The 22,163-nt window shown below is 40.6% G+C and overlaps 3 protein-coding genes and 1 long non-coding RNA gene across 5 annotated transcripts in view; all 4 read right to left on the reverse strand.

Annotated features, from left to right (window-relative positions):
* Nucleotides 1-107: 107 nt before the first annotated feature.
* LOC117290480 (peptidoglycan-recognition protein LF-like) lies at nt 108-8,961 on the reverse strand. Its single transcript, XM_033771898.1, has 9 exons — nt 8,500-8,961; nt 7,381-7,572; nt 6,151-6,305; nt 5,182-5,406; nt 4,717-4,720; nt 2,908-3,015; nt 1,851-2,042; nt 1,172-1,326; nt 108-640 (listed from the first exon to the last, which is right to left on the reverse strand). The coding sequence occupies exons 1-9, from the start codon at nt 8,630-8,632 to the stop codon at nt 449-451; spliced, it is 1,356 nt and encodes a 451-aa protein (XP_033627789.1). The 5' UTR covers nt 8,633-8,961; the 3' UTR covers nt 108-448.
* Nucleotides 8,962-9,281: 320 nt separating this feature from the next.
* LOC117290748 (peptidoglycan recognition protein 1-like) lies at nt 9,282-16,619 on the reverse strand. Its single transcript, XM_033772296.1, has 4 exons — nt 16,260-16,619; nt 11,036-11,227; nt 10,355-10,509; nt 9,282-9,822 (listed from the first exon to the last, which is right to left on the reverse strand). The coding sequence occupies exons 1-4, from the start codon at nt 16,360-16,362 to the stop codon at nt 9,631-9,633; spliced, it is 642 nt and encodes a 213-aa protein (XP_033628187.1). The 5' UTR covers nt 16,363-16,619; the 3' UTR covers nt 9,282-9,630.
* On the reverse strand, nt 14,301-15,397 carry LOC117290752. Its single transcript, XR_004519068.1, has 2 exons — nt 15,318-15,397; nt 14,301-14,580 (listed from the first exon to the last, which is right to left on the reverse strand). It is a non-coding gene; the product is annotated as an uncharacterized LOC117290752 (long non-coding RNA).
* A 2,488-nt stretch (nt 16,620-19,107) lies between the features above and the next one.
* LOC117290804 (T-box transcription factor TBX2b-like) overlaps nt 19,108-22,163 on the reverse strand; it is a 43,058-nt gene continuing 40,002 nt past the window's right edge. For both annotated transcript variants that reach the window (XM_033772366.1, XM_033772365.1), the window contains exon 7: nt 19,108-21,190. In XM_033772366.1, coding sequence (XP_033628257.1) covers nt 20,283-21,190 — 908 coding nt within the window. In that variant the 3' untranslated portion in view covers nt 19,108-20,282. The remainder of the gene's footprint in view (nt 21,191-22,163) is intronic.

A 22,163-nucleotide genomic window follows, 5' to 3' on the forward strand; every position in this document is an offset into this window, starting at 1 on the left:
GAAGAATTTCCATCAATTCACAATGACACTCGTGTACGAAGTTCCAAACGTCATCTGCTTTGGGATTACAACTTTAAAATTGAAAACACCCCCTCCATTGCCCTTTCTGAAAATTCAAACTTATTTATTGAAAACAATCAGGCTCACACTAAATCGTTATCTTAAAAATGTATAATTGCGTACACACGTTTACTCAAGATGCACTCTTTTTTTTTTACAAAAAAAGGCAATCGTTTCGTTAGAAAAATGTGACATCACCGTGTAGTTTATTAATTGCGGGAATTGTATTAAAAAACCGCGCCTATAGTTTTTGTTTATGCTGTATGCCTAATTAGTTTGATGATTCAGGTTTTTAAATCCTAGAAAAATACACGAAAAACATAAAGCAATCAATTTGTGAAAACAAGAAAAGAAATTGCGTACAATACGCTGAGACTTGAATAAGATCCTAAATATTGTAGGGCTCGAGGTAGTGAGGCCATGTTCGGATCTCTTTATAGAGGGTCTCGCCTGGGCATTCCGTGGGACCGAGTTGCCTCACATCACGGTGGCCACGCAGGACGTATCTTGAGGTCATGTAACCTGACTTGGCCCCACACTCATTCAGATCCTTTAAAACCTGCAGAACCCCGGGACTTGGCTAGAAAGAGAACACATTGCAAACCGTTATTTATGATGTCATACTACGTAAACATTTACGTTTTCATGTTTTCCGCAACAACATTAATGTTAACTTTATACATAGGCACTGGAAACCTTTGGTAATAATATTGTAAAAGACAAGTATTCTCACTTGGTGGTGTATCCCAACATGATTATGTATGCAATAACAAATCTGTGAACACTTTGGTTCACTTTGTCATCGAAATAATTGCAAGAAAATAATGACAGAAAAACGCCCTTGTCGCACAAATTTGTGTGCTTTCAGATGCCTGAGGAGAGATAGGCTTCAGTGTCCTGATCTTTCTCTGATTCAAATACTTGAGTGAGAAATTTTACCTCTTTCTCAAATACTACCTCACTTCAGAGGGTCGTTTCTCACAATGATTTATGTCTTCTATCTGGAGCTCTCCATTGCTAGTTACCTTGTAAGTGTTTATGCTGATACATATTTGAGTACTTTACCAAACGTGTTCAGAGCCCTTAAAAAATGTTTTTAGACCGGACTAACCAGGATTTTGGTGTAGGTTCCGATGATAGATGTGCCAATGGAGTGACTGTTGTAATAAATAGACCCAGCCTGTGCTCCTACTGTGTCCCAACCACGCCCTATGTAAACTTTCTCATCGCCTCCGATCAGAAAGTTGTATCCAATGTCATCCCAACCTTGGAATGACAAACAAAACATTGACCATAAAATAGGAAGCTACAATAAGATCTTATATCTTATTGTACCTTGCGTGGTCTGCAACTTAATATACATTCTCAAATCTGAAAATAACATTGCTTTGCGTTTGTTTTTCTGAAGAATAATCTAATTTTGTGCTTTTGAAGGGAACTTGAACAATGCCTGTCTCAACCAACATCTTTGTGTTCAAAAAGAGCGACCGTGTACATTCAAGGGCCTTTCTGGCCGGCAAGACACATATATGTCCTTATAAATTCAAGGTTCACACAAGAAATGAGCAAGTTTTATAGATGTACCAGTTCATTCATATCAAAAGTTGGTGAAATTCACAGTGCAGGCTCAATAACATGTAATTTTTTTTTAATGAGTTTCCCCATTGAGCTGAATACAAAACATGCTATCATGAAGTCCAGATCTTCTTCTAAAACTGTGTTGAGAGATTCGCCTTTGTTTTAGAGCTATTACTTAGTATAGAGAGCGATATACATGTTTAGTTACCCACCTCGTGTCACCATGTGGAAGTGTTGGAAAGAGCGCATCAGTACTGAACAGTCTTTTAGGTTTGAGCACTGCTTTGAGGCAGTGTGATGGACCACGGCGTACCCGACAGGGAGCACCATGTCCTGCCGTTTCTTTGGGGGTATGGCACCCCACTGTGCTCTTGTGACGAAGGTCAAATTGCTGCAAGCAGGTTCTGAGGTTGATCATAGAAGGGGAAAGTTTTCAGTATATTCAAAAATACGCGTTGGCCGAGTATGGCTCACTGGACGACATCGATTACGAAAGTCACCGGATAGTACCTGGGCACGAGTACCAAGTATTAAGAGTACAGTGTGTTCAAGTACCAAGTACTCTTATAATCGAGTACCCATTTCCAACAGCAGAATACAAGTACTCAGATCTCCAAGTACGAGTTCCAGTATATGGGCCTTACAGTAATATAGCATAAATACTGCAAAAAGTCACTTATTGGTTATTGCCTTTATAGTATAATGTCAATGGATGATTAAAGTCTTTTTAAAAATGGATACACCCGAAAGAATGGATATCGAAAAACACCACCAACACCCAATGAAGCTGACTATTCGAAACAATATCATTTGATACAAAATAATATCATTTTAATAGTGAAGTGTAATAATAAACAATTATTATGAAGCAGTGCGCATAAAGGTCTAAACCTACGGCCTATTATATATCCTGATTCTGCATCTGTCTAGCTTGAATCCGCCACGAAAACAATAAAGTAAATAAAGTGCAAACAAACAAACAAAAACAATTCAGTGTGGGAAAAAGTTATGCTGACGTTTGCAATATTTACATGTTTTTTTAACTGCACTTTGTTACTTTTGCAGTCAAGTTATTAACCCCGAGTTGAAACTGGGATTGTATGGAGATTTTCGGGAAAGTCCCCATGACGTAATGTCTCATTTGATTTAGCCTGTAGACGAAAACAAATCGAGGGGAAAACATTCGAGAAAAAAAACCGGACCCCACGCCGTAATTTTTTAAAGCCCCCCCCCCTTTGTTTTCTGGCTACAACTTTGCTTGCAAAATACGATTATCGCCCCCACCCGAGCTGGCTTGGGTCTTTTTGAACTGGAAGGATCCGGGTTGGACGGTTTCCAATAACTCGTCAGCAGTTTCACGAAGTGCCACTTCAAACACTAAAACAAATCGGAAGGAAAATGCACGATTTCAACTATTTGGGTAAATTCGTTGAACGCTATATCTAACGAACGAAGTTATGGGTCTCAAATCGTATAGGCTCTGAATAATGTTAAGTTGGTGAAAGGCTCGCCTCCCAAGAACAATTAAACCATTAAAAACCATAGCGTTTTATGACAGAAGAGCCAAAAATAGTTTGTTATATCTCTTATACGCGACTGCTTTGATGGCACAGTGTGGCTCCAGTACGGCAGGAAATTCTGTGTATGGCTGGTAATTGGCGAACTAGGTTATGTCAACTTCTTCTGATAGCGCTCTCTTTTGAATCAATCTCCTCTACTCCATCATGCCAATTTCCCATTTATATTGGGGACAGAGTCTCCGGGACAGAATTCCCTTGGGACACCCGCGGCTTTGGCATTTTCACGAATTAAAGACAGTGGACACTATTGGTAATTGCCAAAGACCAGTCTTCTCACTTGGTGTATCCAAACATATGCATAAAATAACAAACCTGTGGAAATTTGAGCTCGATTGGTCTTCGGAGTTGCGAGATAACTATGAAACAAAAAAACGCCCTTGTCACACAAAGTTGTGTGCTTTCAGATGCTTGATTTCGAGACCTCAAATTCTAAACTTGAGGTCTCAAAATCTAATTTGTGGAAAATTACTTCTTTCTCGAAAACTACGTCACTTCAGAGGGAGCCGTTTCTCACAGTGTATTATACCATCAACCTTTCCCCATTACTCGTTACCAAGTGAGGTTTATGCTGATAAATATTTTGAGTAATTACTAATAGTGTCCACTGACTTTAAGTGCCAACCACTTTGATCGCAATGTTTTACGAAAGGCGAAAAACCCCACCCAAAGATGTCATAAAGCGCCGGCCAAAAAGACCGTATAGATTTTTGTGGCAAATTAGGCAACAGTAAGGCTATTTTTTGTTTTTTAATCAACAACAGTTTACATAATACGTGTTATTAAGCGTGACAGACATTGACATAATAGCACTCATTATAATATAAACCAATTGCCTATTCTTTCGCATTGCATTGTTCATCGGTATGCAAACTGGATTGTGACATTAGTGAGTATAAGTTTTGTATAGGGTCTAGTACCGTATTATCGTAAAAATATATAGGCCTATCTTAAAATACCAAATGTAAAACGAACAAAGTTGGAGTGTTTTATTGTAGGCCTATGTGTAAGTTGCTGGACTCGTATTAAAAGTAGGCGGGGCGTCGGAAGCTTTCTATCGCAACTGATGTCAAGGGGAGCCGCGTATACTTGTTATGAGGCAAATCTGGACATATTCTTTCAGTCCCATGCCAATGGGCAAACAACTCCGAAGTGATGGAAATTTAAGGTCGGGACCTAATATCCCGCAATGTTCATTTCCGACTCCCTGTACCCCCGGAACTATTTAGGGTAGAATTCTGTAGACCCCCCCCCCCATCTTTTATGCTTTGTGTGAATTTTTTAGTTTTATGTTAATTTATTGGTTACATGAATTTCTTCATGGATTGTGTGTCCCTCGAGTAAATGTATACCCCACATACACCCCACTCCCACTCAAGTATCTAAGGAGCTGAATGCACATTCCGATTTTCTCAGGGGAGTCAAGGGATGTTTTAGAAACAAAACTCGGATGTAAAATCTCCTCGAAATTGAATGTTTGAAGTTGAAATTTAAACATTACTTCCCTGAGAAAACAAAACAAGGGTCACTATTATTAGGTCACATGCACGAAACGAAGACACATGGCTAAAGCGGGGGAAACAATATTTCCCTTCGCAATGTGTAAACGCGTCCATGGAGCTATACCATCGGGATTAGGCTATTATTTAGAAAGAAAACCACATAGCGCAGCCCCCCCCCCCCATTTACCCAAATGGGCGGTATGTATCCAGTATACTGTTCATTGCTCATTATTCAGAACTGGGCGTACGCCAAATGGAATAATTAGGTACCCATGTGACACGTACAGGCTTATCAGATGCGGCCTACTGCACACCCATGGACGAAATTTTTAGGTTTCCGTATGTCCTTTCGTTTACGTTCTGGTACATCCCTAGTGGGACCGGGCCTTTAGTCCCTAATTATTGTAGTTTTTTTTTTAAGAGGAACATCAGATTCGGAAACTGAATCTTACAACGTCCTAAACATCCGGATGGGATGTCTTGTCCGACTCTGGATGGGATGTCTTGTCCGACTCGAGGTAGTGAGGCCATGTTCGGATCTCTTTATATAGGGTCTCGCCTGGGCAGTCTGTGGGGCCGAGTTGCCTGACATCACGGTGGCCACGAAGGACGTATCTTGAGGTCATGTAGCCTGACTTGGCACCACACTCATTCAGATCCTTTAAAACCTGAAGTACACCGGGGGTTGGCTGTAGAAATAAAATAAAATACGAGCTGTATGTTAAAATGTATGTCTTCTGGTTTAATCGTGACTTCGTATCATATCTGTCACTGAGACCTACTTCTTGAGCACAATGTAATGGTTTGCCAGTCTTTGTCAGAGGGCCCTTTTACATGCGTTACACAACGCACGGGACCAACGGCTTTACGTCCTATCCGAAGGACGAAGCATCGTGGTTAAGTGTCTTGCTTAAGGACATGGGTATCACGACTGGAACTCGAACCCACACTGTTCATCAGAGTGATAGAGTTTGAATCCGGTGCTCTTAAAGCCATTGGACACTTTCGGTAAACAGTGTTGTCAAAAGGCCCACACTTCGTGTATCACAACTTATATATAAAATAACAAACCTGTGAAAATTTAGGCTCAATCGGTCATCGGAGTCGGGAGAAAATAACGGAAAAATCCACCCTTGTGTCCGCACGTTTCGCCGTGTCATGACATGTGTTTAAAATAAATCCGTAATTCTCGATATCAAGAATGAATAATTGTTTTAATGTTTTCTCAAAAAGTAAAGCATTTCATGGAATAATATTTCAAGAGAAGTCTTTCACCATTACCTTCTGTAAACCTTGTAAGTTATTTGTAAATCTGTGAATTGTTTTTCTGTTTCGAAAGTGTCCAATGGCTTGAACCGCTAGGCCAAGGCACGCTGTAACTTTATTACTTATGTTAAACATTAATTTAAGAATGAGTAGACTATTCTTTATACCAGGATGTCATTGTAGTTTCCGATGATGGATGTGCCGATTGAGTGACTGTTGTAATAAGTAGATCCAGCGTGTGCTCCTACTGTGTCCCAACCACGCCCTATGTAAACTTTCTCATCACCACCGATCAGAAAGTTGTATGCTATGTCATCCCATCCTTGGATATAACAATCAAAAACATGGAATATTAATACCTTTTGCCAGGCCTGATATACTTCACGGATTGGTGCCGTTGAAGCTTCAGTATAAATCAGGTCTGGAATTACACCCAGGCCACGGAGGCCATTGCCTCCGTTGCCCCTGGTCTTGGCCTTGGTGCCCCTTCAAAATGTTTCCCATTGACTTTCAGATTTGTCATTGGAAGTGCCCTTTGCAAACTGTATTGCCCTTCCAAAGATGAAATTCCAGGCCTGAGAAAATAGTGTACATGCCATGGTGCCCTTGCCCTTTCAAAAACGAACCAACAGGCCTGTAATGCCACATGGTGTTTCATGTGATCTGAACAAAGGTATTTTTTAAGGCTACAACTTGGAAATCCCAAACAACAATTTTACTTCAGTGCTTGGTCCATCCAATAATTGAAAATGTTTTGAACTTGTTTTTAACTCACTGTTGATCCTTCAGTTGTACATGCATGCTTTGGTTTTATGGCTAGTATACTTGGTTCACATTGACTATTGTTTTTACAGTGAACTGTGTAGGGAATTATTGTACAATAGTGTATCATTATTATATTATATCAATATAAACCACAAGGGAAATTGACTGGGTAAATTTTGAAATGATTTTGGGGGTTGAACAAATAATTGACTAGAGTGGGATTCGAACCAACGACCTCTGGATTAACGTGCACGTTAATCCGGAGGTCGTTGGTTCGAATCCCACTCTAGTAAATTCTTTGTTCCAAAATCCGGAGGTCGTTGGTTCGAATCCCACTCTAGTAAATTTTTTAACCCCCAAAATCATGATTATATTATATATAAACACAGTATATCTAAAGGTATACAGGCCTGGAGTTTCATCTTTGAATGAATGGGGCAAATCAATTTAAATGTTTGCAAAGGGGCACTTCCATCCAGTGGAAAATCTTTTAGTCAAAGGGACAATTTGAAGGGGCACCAAGGCTAAGATCAGGGGCAATGGACTGGAGGCCATGGCCTCCATCCAGGAACAGTGTGTAATTCAAGGACTGTGTTAATAGAGAAAGTCTAATTATGTAATATTGAAGTCACCTCGTGTCACCATGTGGAAGTGTTGGAAGGAGCGCATAAGTTTTGAGCACTCTTCTTGGGTTGAGCACTGCTTTGAGGCAGTGTGGTGGACCACTGAGTACCCGACTGGGAGCACCATGTCCTGCCGTTTCTTTGGGGGTATGGCACCCCACTCAGCTCTGGTGACGAAGGTCAAATTGCTGCAGGCGGGTTCTGTATTATATAAATATCAGAGGAAAATAATCTCACTTGGGTTTGAAAGTTACGGGGGGGGGGGGAGGGGGCCACTTTTTACTGTTCTTGCCAACCCTCTCTTCCCACCTGTTTCACCGCACTGTGTTACGTTTCTTCTCACAAAAAGGGTGCAGTTTTCAGAATAGGGTGAATGGGTTCTTTGCATGGTTGCAACAACAAGTTTTATTTTATAGCTATATAGCTATAAAACATTTAAAACGGAAAAAATTACTGTTACGCCTTCTAGCTGCTTGCCCCAAAAATGTTATATCTTACTCTAGGCTTAGTGGCTCACATAATGAACATTATGTATGGTTCAACGCATAATATGTTACACTTGAATATCAACCAAACACATCATGAAGTACGTATGCGGTATGCGTGATGATGAGTTGTATCATGATTTAGCAAGTAAGGTTGAACTGCGGATTGAGTGACACGAAAGTTATCTTTCATTTATGTCATTGCGCAATAGATTGGGGATTCCCCGATTACGTTGTTGGGTTGGACTGTCTTAAATCGTTTTTTTGTCCTCCTTCGATTAGGTTGATCATGGAGTCCGTGGGTTGATTTAGTGTAATATAAACCATGGAGGAAGGAATAAAAGCATAGTTTCAAACATAACTTCCCTGCAGAGATATGAACATTTGTAAACAATGTCCCGAAATCATGAAACTTCTCGACCGGTACTGCTTCCGCGTGCTCAGACTCTCTTGGCGGCCCTATACCTGTCCTTCCACTCGGAGGGACGGAGCTCCGCTAAGCCCCACTAGTGTCTCCCTGTGTTGCCCACCCCCACCTCGTACCACAGGCGGCCCAGGCCTTCCCAAATGCACTGCTGGGTTGTATGTACAATGTAAATAAAGTACAGTTAATGCCAGTACATAAAACAATACCAGTACTTACCTTTCTGCATTTTGATGTCGGCTTTCCCAGACATTGGATCGCCTGCCAACACACTGCTCACTTGTGAATAATACAGTATGCAAGCACTCAACATTAACGCCAAAGGTCGAATCCTGCCCGTATGATAATGCATGGTTGAACAATGCAGAGGAAAGGGTAGATTTTCAAGTGACAGTATGGCGTATTGAAGGACAAGTTTAAAATGTATGTCGCGAACTCGGCTAGATTTTCAAGAGACAAATCAAACTGGACAACTATGAACATGAATCGCAACTATTTTTGAATTTGTATGGTTGTTCGCAGTCTGTGCCAGCTAGTGACACTCATGAACAAAACCAACTCATTGGCCTTGCTTCAGTTTTCAAGTACTTCTATGACAAAATGATATTCTTTGTTCCGTTCGGGGAATACCCGCGAGGGGCCCAATCCTGCTTTTGTCATGTGTGAACTGGATAGGAGGAAGTAACAGGCAAAAACATGCAAGTCTATATATACTGTAGTGAATCGGGTAGAAGGTCGGGAAGCTATGTTCGGTTTGTACAGCACTGCCATTTCATCATGGAGGAAGTATAGCTCCTACAGAAAGTTTGAGGACTGATATCGAGTTTTATTGTGAAAGTAAAACTGAAGCTTTTGGTTTGAGACGTCGTCAAACACGCTGCACAATTTGAAGAAGTCCAGCTTTGAAGAATTTCCATCAATTCCCAATGACACTCGTGTACGAAGTTCCAAACGTCATCTGCTTTGGGATTACAACTTTAAAATTGAAAACACCCCCTCCATTGCCCTTTCTGAAAATTCAAACTTATTTATTGAAAACAATCAGGCTCACACTAAATCGTTATCTTAAAAATGTATAATTGCGTACACACGTTTACTCAAGATGCACTCTTTTTTTTTTACAAAAAAAGGCAATCGTTTCGTTAGAAAAATGTGACATCACCGTGTAGTTTATTAATTGCGGGAATTGTATTAAAAAACCGCGCCTAGTTTTTGTTTATGCTGTATGCCTAATTAGTTTGATGATTCAGGTTTTTAAATCCTAGAAAAATACACGAAAAACATAAAGCAATCAATTTGTGAAAACAAGAAAAGAAATTGCGTACAATACGCTGAGACTTGAATAAGATCCTAAATATTGTAGGGCTCGAGGTAGTGAGGCCATGTTCGGATCTCTTTATAGAGGGTCTCGCCTGGGCATTCCGTGGGACCGAGTTGCCTCACATCACGGTGGCCACGCAGGACGTATCTTGAGGTCATGTAACCTGACTTGGCCCCACACTCATTCAGATCCTTTAAAACCTGCAGAACCCCGGGACTTGGCTAGAAAGAGAACACATTGCAAACCGTTATTTATGATGTCATACTACGTAAACATTTACGATTTCATGTTTTCCGCAACAACATTAATGTTAACTTTATACATAGGCACTGGAAACCTTTGGTAATAATATTGTAAAAGACAAGTATTCTCACTTGGTGGTGTATCCCAACATGATTATGTATGCAATAACAAATCTGTGAACACTTTGGTTCACTTTGTCATCGAAATAATTGCAAGAAAATAATGACAGAAAAACGCCCTTGTCGCACAAATTTGTGTGCTTTCAGATGCCTGAGGTGAGATAGGCTTCAGTGTCCTGATCTTTCTCTGATTCAAATACTTGAGTGAGAAATTTTACCTCTTTCTCAAATATTACCTCACTTCAGAGGGTCGCTTCTCACAATGATTTATGTCTTCTATCTGGAGCTCTCTATTGATAGTTACCTTGTAAGTGTTTATGCTGATACATATTTGAGTACTTTACCAAACGTGTTCAGAGCCCTTAAAATTTTTTTTTTAGACCGGACTAACCAGGATTTTGGTGTAGGTTCCGATGATAGATGTGCCAATGGAGTGACTGTTGTAATAAATAGACCCAGCCTGTGTTCCTACGGTGTCCCAACCACGCCCTATGTAAACTTTCTCATCGCCTCCGATCAGAAAGTTGTATCCAATGTCATCCCAACCTTGGAATGACAAACAAAACATTGACCATAAAATAGGAAGCTACAATAAGATGTTATATCTTATTGTACCTTGCGTGGTCTGCAACTTAATATACATTCTCAAATCTGAAAATAACATTGCTTTGCGTTTGTTTTTCTGAAGAATAATCTAATTTTGTGCTTTTGAAGGGAACTTGAACAATGCCTGTCTCAACCAACATCTTTGTGTTCAAAAAGAGCGACCGTGTACATTCAAGGGCCTTTCTGGCCGGCAAGACACATATATGTCCTTATAAATTCAAGGTTCACACAAGAAATGAGCAAGTTTTATAGATGTACCAGTTCATTCATATCAAAAGTTGGTGAAATTCACAGTGCAGGCTCAATAACATGTAATTTTATTTTTAATGAGTTTCCCCATTGAGCTGAATACAAAACATGCTATCATGAAGTCCAGATCTTCTTCTAAAACTGTGTTGAGAGATTCGCCTTTGTTTTAGAGCTATTACACAAGTATAGAGAGCGATATACATGTTTAGTTACCCACCTCGTGTCACCATGTGGAAGTGTTGGAAAGAGCGCATCAGTACTGAACAGTCTTTTAGGTTTGAGCACTGCTTTGAGGCAGTGTGATGGACCACGGCGTACCCGACAGGGAGCACCATGTCCTGCCGTTTCTTTGGGGGTATGGCACCCCACTGTGCTCTTGTGACGAAGGTCAAATTGCTGCAAGCAGGTTCTGAGGTTGATCATAGAAGGGGAAAGTTTTCAGTATATTCAAAAATACGCGTTGGCCGATTATGGCTCACTGGACGACATCGAGTACGAAAGTCACCGGATAGTACCTAGGCACGAGTACCAAGTATTAAGACTACAGTGTGTTCAAGTACCAAGTACTCTTATAATCGAGTACCCATTTCCAACAGCAGAATACAAGTACTCAGATCTCCAAGTACGAGTTCCAGTATATGGGCCTTATAGTAATATAGCATAAATACTGCAAAAAGTCACTTATTGGTTATTGCCTTTAGTATAATGTCAATGGATGATTAAAGTCTTTTTAAAAATGGATACACCCGAAAGAATGGATATCGAAAAACACCACCAACACCAATGAAGCTGACTATTCGAAACAATATCATTTGATACAAAATAATATCATTTTAATAGTGAAGTGTAATAATAAACAATTATTATGAAGCAGTGCGCATAAAGGTCTAAACCTACGGCCTTTTATATATCCTGATTCTGCATCTGTCTAGCTTGAATCCGCCACGAAAACAATAAAGTAAATAAAGTGCAAACAAACAAACAAAAACAATTCAGTGTGGGAAAAAGTTATGCTGACGTTTGCAATATTTACATGTTTTTTTAACTGCACTTTGTTACTTTTGCAGTCAAGTTATTAACCCCGAGTTGAAACTGGGATTGTATGGAGATTTTCGGGAAAGTCCCCATGACGTAATGTCTCATTTGATTTAGCCTGTAGACGAAAACAAATCGAGGGGAAACATTCGAAAAAAAAAACCGGACCCCACGCCGTAATTTTTTAAAGCCCCCCCCCCTTTGTTTTCTGGCTACAACTTTGCTTGCAAAATACGATTATCGCCCCCACCCGAGCTGGCTTGGGTCTTTTGAACTGGAAGGATCCGGGTTGGACGGTTTCCAATAACTCGTCAGCAGTTTCACGAAGTGCCACTTCAAACACTAAACACAATCGGAAGGAAAATGCACGATTTCAACTATTTGGGTAAATTCGTTGAACGCTATATCTAACGAACGAAGTTATGGGTCTCAAATCGTATAGGCTCTGAATAATGTTAAGTTGGTGAAAGGCTCGCCTCCCAAGAACAATTAAACCATTAAAAACCATAGCGTTTTATGACAGAAGAGCCAAAAATAGTTTGTTATATCTCTTATACGCGACTGCTTTGATGGCACAGTGTGGCTCCAGTACGGCAGGAAATTCTGTGTATGGCTGGTAATTGGCGAACTAGGTTATGTCAACTTCTTCTGATAGCGCTCTCTTTTGAATCAATCTCCTCTACTCCATCATGCAATTTCCCATTATATTGGGGACAGAGTCTCCGGGACAGAATTCCCTTGGGACACCCGCGGCTTTGGCATTTTCACGAATTAAAGACAGTGGACACTATTGGTAATTGCCAAAGACCAGTCTTCTCACTTGGTGTATCCAAACATATGCATAAAATAACAAACCTGTGGAAATTTGAGCTCGATTGGTCTTCGGAGTTGCGAGATAACTATGAAACAAAAAAACGCCCTTGTCACACAAGTTGTGTGCTTTCAGATGCTTGATTTCGAGACCTCAAAATTCTAAATTGAGGTCTCAAAATCTAATTTGTGGAAAATTACTTCTTTCTCGAAAACTACGTCACTTCAGAGGGAGCCGTTTCTCACAGTGTATTATACCATCAACCTTTCCCCATTACTCGTTACCAAGTGAGGTTTATGCTGATAAATTATTTGAGTAATTACTAATAGTGTCCACTGACTTTAAGTGCAACCACTTTGATCGCAATGTTTACGAAAGGCGAAAAACCCCACCCAAAGATGTCATAAAGCGCCGGCCAAAAAGACCGTATAGATTTTTTGTGGCAAATTAGGCAACAGTAAGGCTATTTTTGTTTTTTAATCAACAAACAGTTTACATAATACGTGTTATTAAGCGTGACAGACATTGACATAATAGCACTCATTATAATATAAACCAATTGCCTATTCTTTCGCATTGCATTGTTCATCGGTATGCAAACTGGATTGTGACATTAGTGAGTATAAGTTTTGTATAGGGTCTAGTACCGTATTATCGTAAAAATATATAGGCCTATCTTAAAATACCAAATGTAAAACGAACAAAGGTTGGAGTGTTTTATTGTAGGCCTATGTGTAAGTTGCTGGACTCGTATTAAAAGTAGGCGGGGCGTCGGAAGCTTTCTATCGCAACTGATGTCAAGGGAGCCGCGTATACTTGTTATGAGGCAAATCTGGACATTTCTTTCAGTCCCATGGCCAATGGGCAAACAACTCCGAAGTGATGGAAATTTAAGGTCGGGACCTAATATCCCGCAATGTTCATTTCCGACTCCCTGTACCCCCGGAAACTATTAGGGTAGAATTCTGTAGACCCCCCCCCATCATTTTTATGCTTTGTGTGAATTTTTTTAGTTTTAGGTTAATTTATTGGTTACATGAATTTCTTCATGGATTGTGTGTCCCTCGAGTAAATGTATGACCCACATACACCCCACTCCCACTCAAGTATCTAAGGAGCTGAATGCACATTCCGATTTTCTCAGGGGAGTCAAGGGATGTTTTAGAAACAAAACTCGGATGTAAAATCTCCTCGAAATTGAATGTTTGAAGTTGAAATTTAAACATTACTTCCCTGAGAAAACAAAACAAGGGTCACTATTATTAGGTCACATGCACGAAACGAAGACACATGGCTAAAGCGGGGGAAACAATATTTCCCTTCGCAATGTGTAAACGCGTCCATGGAGCTATACCATCGGGATTAGGCTATTATTTAGAAAGAAAACCACATAGCGCAGCCCCCCCCCCATTTACCCAAATGGGCGGTATGTATCCAGTATACTGTTCATTGCTCATTATTCAGAACTGGGCGTACGCCAAATGGAATAATTAGGTACCCATGTGACACGTACAGGCTTATCAGATGCGGCCTACTGCACACCCATGGACGAAATTTTTAGGTTTCCGTATGTCCTTTCGTTTACGTTCTGGTACATCCCTAGTGGGACCGGGCCTTTAGTCCCTAATTATTGTAGTTTTTTTTTAAGAGGAACATCAGATTCGGAAACTGAATCTTACAACGTCCTAAACATCCGGATGGGATGTCTTGTCCGACTCTGGATGGGATGTCTTGTCCGACTCGAGGTAGTGAGGCCATGTTCGGATCTCTTTATATAGGGTCTCGCCTGGGCAGTCTGTGGGGCCGAGTTGCCTGACATCACGGTGGCCACGAAGGACGTATCTTGAGGTCATGTAGCCTGACTTGGCACCACACTCATTCAGATCCTTTAAAACCTGAAGTACACCGGGGGTTGGCTGTAGAAATAAAATAAAATACGAGCTGTATGTTAAAATGTATGTCTTCTGGTTTAATCGTGACTTCGTATCATATCTGTCACTGAGACCTACTTCTTGAGCACAATGTAATGGTTTGCCAGTCTTTGTCAGAGGGCCCTTTTACATGCGTTACACAACGCACGGGACCAACGGCTTTACGTCCTATCCGAAGGACGAAGCATCGTGGTTAAGTGTCTTGCTTAAGGACATGGGTATCACGACTGGAACTCGAACCCACACTGTTCATCAGAGTGATAGAGTTTGAATCCGGTGCTCTTAAAGCCATTGGACACTTTCGGTAAACAGTGTTGTCAAAAGGCCCACACTTCGTGTATCACAACTTATATAAAATAACAAACCTGTGAAAATTTAGGCTCAATCGGTCATCGGAGTCGGGAGAAAATAACGGAAAATCCACCCTTGTTTCCGCACGTTTCGCCGTGTCATGACATGTGTTTAAAATAAATCCGTAATTCTCGATATCAGAATGAATAATTGTTTTAATGTTTTCTCAAAAAGTAAAGCATTTCATGGAATAATATTTCAAGAGAAGTCTTTCACCATTACCTTCTGTAAACCTTGTAAGTTATTTGTAAATCTGTGAATTGTTTTTGTTTCGAAAGTGTCCAATGGCTTGAACCGCTAGGCCAAGGCACGCTGTAACTTATTACTTATGTAAACATTAATTTAAGAATAGAGTAGACTATTCTTTATACCAGGATGTCATTGTAGTTTCCGATGATGGATGTGCCGATTGAGTGACTGTTGTAATAAGTAGATCCAGCGTGGCTCCTACTGTGTCCCAACCACGCCCCTATGTAAACTTTCTCATCACCACCGATCAGAAAAGTTTGTATGCTATGTCATCCCATCCTTGGATAACAATCCAAAAACATGGAATATTAATACCTTTTGCCAGGCCTGATATACTTCACGATTGGTGCCGTTGAAGCTTCAGTATAAATCAGGTCTGGAATTACACCCAGGCCACGGAGGCCATTGCCTCCGTTGCCCCTGGTCTTGGCCTTGGTGCCCCTTCAAAATGTTTCCCATTGACTTTCAGATTTGTCATTGGAAGTGCCCTTTGCAAACTGTATGCCCTTCCAAAGATGAAATTCCAGGCCTGAGAAAATAGTGTACATGCCATGGTGCCCTTGCCCTTTCAAAAACGAACCAACAGGCCTGTAATGCCACATGGTGTTTCATGTGATCTGAACAAAGGTATTTTTGTAAGGCTACAACTTGGAAATCCCAAACACATTTTACTTCAGTGCTTGGTCCACAATGAAGCTGACTATTCGAAACAATATCATTTGATACAAAATAATATCATTTTAATAGTGAAGTGTAATAATAAACAATTATTATGAAGCAGTGCGCATAAAGGTCTAAACCTACGGCCTATTATATATCCTGATTCTGCATCTGTCTAGCTTGAATTGTGCAATGGTGGCCTATGGCCGTTTCGAAACCACCTTTGGCTTGGGTTGGGTTTGAACCTCTGTCCATCTACTGAAGCCCCGTAAAGAAAATTGTCCAACTTAACTGACGGAACTTTTAAAAACCCAAGTTCAAGCTCAAGCTGTGGTTTTAAACAATGTATCGAGTTATGTATGCATGACCAGGAAGTAAACACAACGATACCAAACAATCCTTACCCTTGAGCATGCTGTGTCCAGGTTCCGAACGGCCTCCCAATGCATTCAGTGGTGCATGATACAGAATGCAGACCATCAACGCGAAACGTCGAATCCTAGCCATCTGGAAATGGTGCGTTAGTTAAACCAGAGAGGATCAACTGCAGTTATCCCCCACAAAATGGATGTCAGTGTGCAATGGATGTCACAAACTCGTCTCGGTTGACGAGAGAAAATCAATAGAATATTGTTAACATTAGTTATGAACAGAAATATAAAACTGCTGCCTTTTTCAGACTATAGCCTACTCGGCATGAGGTTTGTTCACAGAGTCTATTTCCGACTTGAGTATAGCGCCCGAATGTTTATACCCCTTTTATATTCCAATCTAAACAAACATGATCTCGAGTTTTGATGACATCAAAATAAGGAAGTTAGAGAAGAAAATTGATCGATATCATGCAACTCTATAACGTTCCATCTGTTTAGGTTATGCCATACATGTATTAGTTTCACTAACACATTGAAGCCTTACATTATAGACCTTCAGTCGGTGTTGTACACGGGTTGGGTGGTCGAGAAGATTTGTGGTATAAAGTTTCATATATTTCATAATAGTTTGAACACCATAGCAGTATTTTCAGTCCTGATTCTTTTGTCTGATACTTCTGTTAAAAGTACCTCTGTTACCCCTGGTCATTGCCTTGGTGCCCCTCCTATGAACTGTACAATTTCCCCACAGAGGTGCCCTACCAATGCTTAGTGAACTTGTTTTTCCATAATCAGGCTTGTGACTACAATCATGTCGTATAACATTATGATGACATCACACCAGTCCCCCATCGAGCAGTCAAGTTGCATTGCAACAAATAACAGCTGTTCATGGTCGATGCAGCCTTGAACTTGTGGGCAGTCCTTAAATTGTGAGACCTTACTTCTATTAGCATTAAACTACAACTATCCGAAATTATTCCCAGTAAATAAGATGAGCGCCCTCTGTCGGTGAGCCACACTTTGGTGCAATAAAGTAAGAGGCAGTATAATATAAGTTAACAATATTGCTTAATTTACATAAAATCTATAAAAATTGCATCCATTGCATCAATGTCAAGACTTGCAAAGTTGTGTAAAGGACATTTGAAGGGTCCCCTGTTTCTGCTGAGCTAGATTTCTTTCTCTGTGGTCAGATTTTTGAAATTGTGCCCGTCCAGAGAAGAAAAGCATGAAGCTGGCGATTTGCGCCCTCTGCTGTCGCTATAACATTGAAATGAGGCCTATGGTGGATTATTCGTGGTCATGTCTTTCATAATAGGCTACTTATTCTAGTGTTCGGTCATAGAGTTATAAGCTTCGATATACTCATGACTAAAGCTTATGGATGCGGTTCGTAAAGAAACATTCAAAACTCCATCCATTCGGGTCTAAATTTTGTGAAAATTTTTAGTCCTGAACATGGCCGTAAAGAGTAATCTAAAGACTATCTTTAGATCCTTGCAAAGTTTGCTTGAAAACAAGTTTTACATATACATCCAAAGACAAGGCACACTACTGATAAAATTGACGCCATGAGTGTGTCAATAATGGATGCCGAAAAAGAATTACCATCTCCGTGTGCGCTGAACAAAAAGTCTAGCTCGCAGCTATAGGCCTAGAAGTATGTGGTCATATTGATGATTGGACATTGAAAAACAGAAGTTTATTTTATTGTGGATATCAGTTATTGTATGGAGACCTGCCAACTCTCCATGTTACCGCATGTTCGGATTAACACATTTGAACATCTTCCTGACTCGGAAACATTCCCCTTGTTTGTTGCATGTAATTCGAAACACCTCCCAGATTACTGTACAAAATCGGTTTGAATGCATAATGCAAATGTTGGCAGCTCTATTGTTATGGGTACCATGCCTGCAAGAATCTTTATAGAGTAATGAACGTTTAATTGTGGGGTGCTGTGGCCGAACTGTTCAGGGGGTAAACTTAATGTTATGGTTCGAATCCTGGCCTGTCAATCGTGACCTGTGTCCTTGAGCAAGACACTTTATCATAATTGCTTCTCTCTACCCACCAGGAGTACAAATGGGTACCGTCGAGAGCAGGGGTGGGGGGGGGGGGGTAGCTTGCGATGGATTGGCATCCTGTCCTGGGGGAATAGAACATGTTCAGCATTTTTATACAAGTTAATGGAACCGGACTTAAGCACCGGTTATGAGCCATATTGGCTTGGGAAAGACTATTTGCGTTCATTAAAATGAGTGGTTTAAAGAATTTCAGAACCAGTTACTCAACAGCTAAAACAAAAATCAAGAAGACACATCGCAAAATATTTCATATTTTGAAACCTTTCAAACCCTCATGGTTATTTTTTTATTGGAGGAAAACCAATCAAACAAATAATAATTTAGTTTTTGTTTTAATAACGAGTTGTATCAAATCAACTATTAACACAGAACAATACAAAACATTTAAGAAGGGTTTGTTTCTCGCAAGAAATTGTGATCTTGCTAATAATAAAAAGCTGTCACGTTTGTTCCTTATACAGATTTAACAAACTATAAAATGGGTCTCCTCTACTTTGAAATAAAAGAAACTGTTGTTTATGTGAAATTTACTTTCATCAGAGGTAAAGATATAGTAAAAATTACCCAACCACAAGAAATACAATATAAGTCACTATGATGTATATTTACAGAAAAACGTAAACAAAAGTTGAAATAACAACAAATCCTTTTTTGTATTGTACATGCAGCAAGCTAAACTCTTGTCGGTAGCGTTTGGGCTATTCTGTCATAATATAATCACAATCTAAAATAAAAAGAAAGTTTAAAACTCGTACATTTTTTTCTCAAAATTATTACATGGTGTTTCAGCCAAAATATACAAATATCAATAATTCACAAATATATTATACAAAAAAATACATAACTTGAAACAATAACAACAATACAGTGTGAGGTCGTATTCGAATTGGCGGATAACACAGCTATATGACTACGGCTGTTGCTAAGAGTGTTGCTAAGGACGCCCTAGCCGTAGACTTGGCCGTAGTTGTAGCCGCCAATTCGAGTTTGATATTCACCATTCTTTTTATACAAACTGTCCTAGTTTGATAACAAATTCTCAACATTTTATGAGGCCAGGGGCACTTTGCCTTTGAATTGGGGCCATGGACAATAATAGCAATTGTACTGAAATGAATGTTGGGAAAGATATTTTAAAAGTAGAATTTCCATGTGTTAGAATATAATTACTTTCATTTAATATCCCTTGAAATTGTGTTTTTGATGTAATTTCATTACAGATAGCACAGTCCTCTAATTCAAACCACTTTAACTCAATAGCGGACCGCTTGTCGTATCGAAGAGTAAGATTTGTCACTAATTTTACCACAGTTTATGTCTTTTGTGGAGGATCAATTCTATAGAAAGCATTTAAATACCAATCAACAAATTATGAGAGGTTTTTAGGATGTGCCCCCTTTGAGTTATACAAAAACATGTGCGTGTATTGTTGGCACGTCCTTTCCACGCACATAACACTGAGGGCGCCCTTTGACTTAACTGTATGCAGCTGACAAAATAATCATGAAGTATAAAGCTGAAAGGCTTATGGGTGTTAAAGTGTAATAATGTTCCATCTCTTACAAGCGTTAGAACATGTTTATGTTTGGTTGTAAATTATTTTAGTTGCCGTTCAAAACTTGGCTTGACAACACTGAGAGCAAATCTTTATGTGATACCTTAATCATGGTTTAACATGTAATAAATAATGATGTATAAGTAGCCTACTGTTTAACTTCTAATTTTAGTCTTGGTCAAAACAATAGCAATGATGTTGTAATCGAAAGAAACGAGAAAACAATATCTATATAATAGTAATTCATTATACAAATGAGTTCTTTGTATTGCAACCAAGGAGGTTTCGTTGGTGCTCCCGTCGTGCTGAACACAAAAATCAGGATGGTGACTTTCCATTAGGGTGCCTGCGGGGTACCAGTCCATTAATCAGGGTAACGTGAGGGGTGTGTGTGGGGTGTTAGCATAGTCACATAGGGAACTTCACAGAGTGGCCCGAGAAATGATTGGACATGTAAACATTTGAGTTCAGCCCCATCGCATCCGAGGAGGTACTCGTATGACCCCCATGCAGGAATTGCGACGGTCCGTGCAGTGACGTCATCCCATTACATGCCGGGATATTCTGCTGTGCAGCAAGATGTCTGACGGCATGCGCCTGCGCCTGTTGCGCATGAAGGTGTGCCATACTTGATGCCATGGTCGTACCTGTGTGATGGTACCCACCCGAGTTATACATATGTGGTTCACAACTCTGCATGTACATATTGGATGTACTCTGCAGAGGGTGAACCGTCTGTCCCATGCACTGGTTTTGGTTTGACACTGAGAACATTGAAAGTGAGCGGTAATCCTGCCCGTGTACACTGTCTTTTGCTAGCTGGGCTACGGCGAGGGCCGTAGCTGGCTGTGCTGATGATAAACCCTGATCGTCAGTCATGACCCCGCCGTGATCTTGCGAATAACACGGGGAGAGTTGGTCGACCACACCGCTGCTTGTTGTGCCCGTATAGTCTGATAAACGCGCATCCGTGCAGTTTCCCTCAGCGTCAACGCTAAGCCCTCCGCTGCCCATTCCTGCTCTGGATTTATGCAGGGTGTGGCCCATGCTAGCGCTCGGTTTGGGCATTCCTCCTTTGTGACAGTGTGAGGTCCCCGCCTCGTCGACACGCGTCAAATCACCATCTCCAGCGCTGAGTGGGTCGCAACCAAAAAGTCCGTCGTCCAGACCACGGTTGCTCGTGTCTCGCGGCTGGTGATTGGAGGTTGTGCCACCAGCATCGAGTTCACAGCCAATGGGAGACGAGCTACTATCGTGTTTTTCCTTTTTCAAGATGGTGTGATCTGATGCCTTTGAGTTGTCGTTCGGGTTGCAGTCTGTATAATTCAGAGAAAAATAGCTATAAGTATACACATTTTAACAACAGAGGGCGTACAAACCATGTGACACAGCACTGCCAAAAACCATGTTTAGCCATTGAGAAAATTGTGCTCACCCATCGGACACAGGCAACTCACTAGCCAAAAGACAACATTTTGTAGGGGGGCAGTTTGTATATGATTTACCCATATGGACTTGAAAACACCTTATTGAACACTGTGTGGACGTGCACAAGTTCACACAGTGTTTCAAAACCCACACTTTGTTATGTACTGGTCCAAATGAGATAGCGAAGAGAAATACTTGACCTTTTTTCTTCTTAAGTTATGCAATACACAAAGAGCTTACTTGACTGTACTGTTATAATTGTTTTACACAAGTACAACAAACTTTCAGTCTAAGTGTGTTGGGTGCAATGGGAAAGTAGTGCGGATACTTGCTTAAGTTTTAGTATTTTAGAAAAAGTTATGCAGTACAAAGAGCTTGCGGATAATTCAACTGATGTTGTTTGAGAGTGTTAGGTTTAGAGGCTTAGTGAATGGTACACTGTGGGGCAGAGAGTTATACGTGAGCGAATATGGCCCGTTCAATCATTTGCTCGTTAGCAATTATCGTGGCTGATGAGCAAAGACAGAAAACTGTGAAAATTACTCCTTGGGAGCACGAGGAGGGTGTGAGATCTAACGCTAGGCAGCCCGGGGCTCGCGTTGCGTAACCCCCCCATCTCCCCTCGTCCCCTATACGCCGCGCTCGCTTCATCGCTGATTGGACCCCCGTACTGACACAACATGCGAAATGGCAACTCGTCTCGCGTTAGAAATGGAGCCTGCCGTTTGCCTGAACATGGTTTTCTTCACCGTCAGTTTTACTAGAAGGGTCTCCGCTTGTTTCTTTTCGCCCCGGTGCTTTGGAGTTTCTCACCAGGCCATGAGAGAGGGAGAGAAAGACGGCGGTTAAACCTGATGAAAT

Source organism: Asterias rubens, chromosome 5 (genome assembly GCF_902459465.1).
Source record: "Asterias rubens chromosome 5, eAstRub1.3, whole genome shotgun sequence".
NCBI classification, from domain to species: Eukaryota; Metazoa; Echinodermata; class Asteroidea; order Forcipulatida; family Asteriidae; genus Asterias; species Asterias rubens.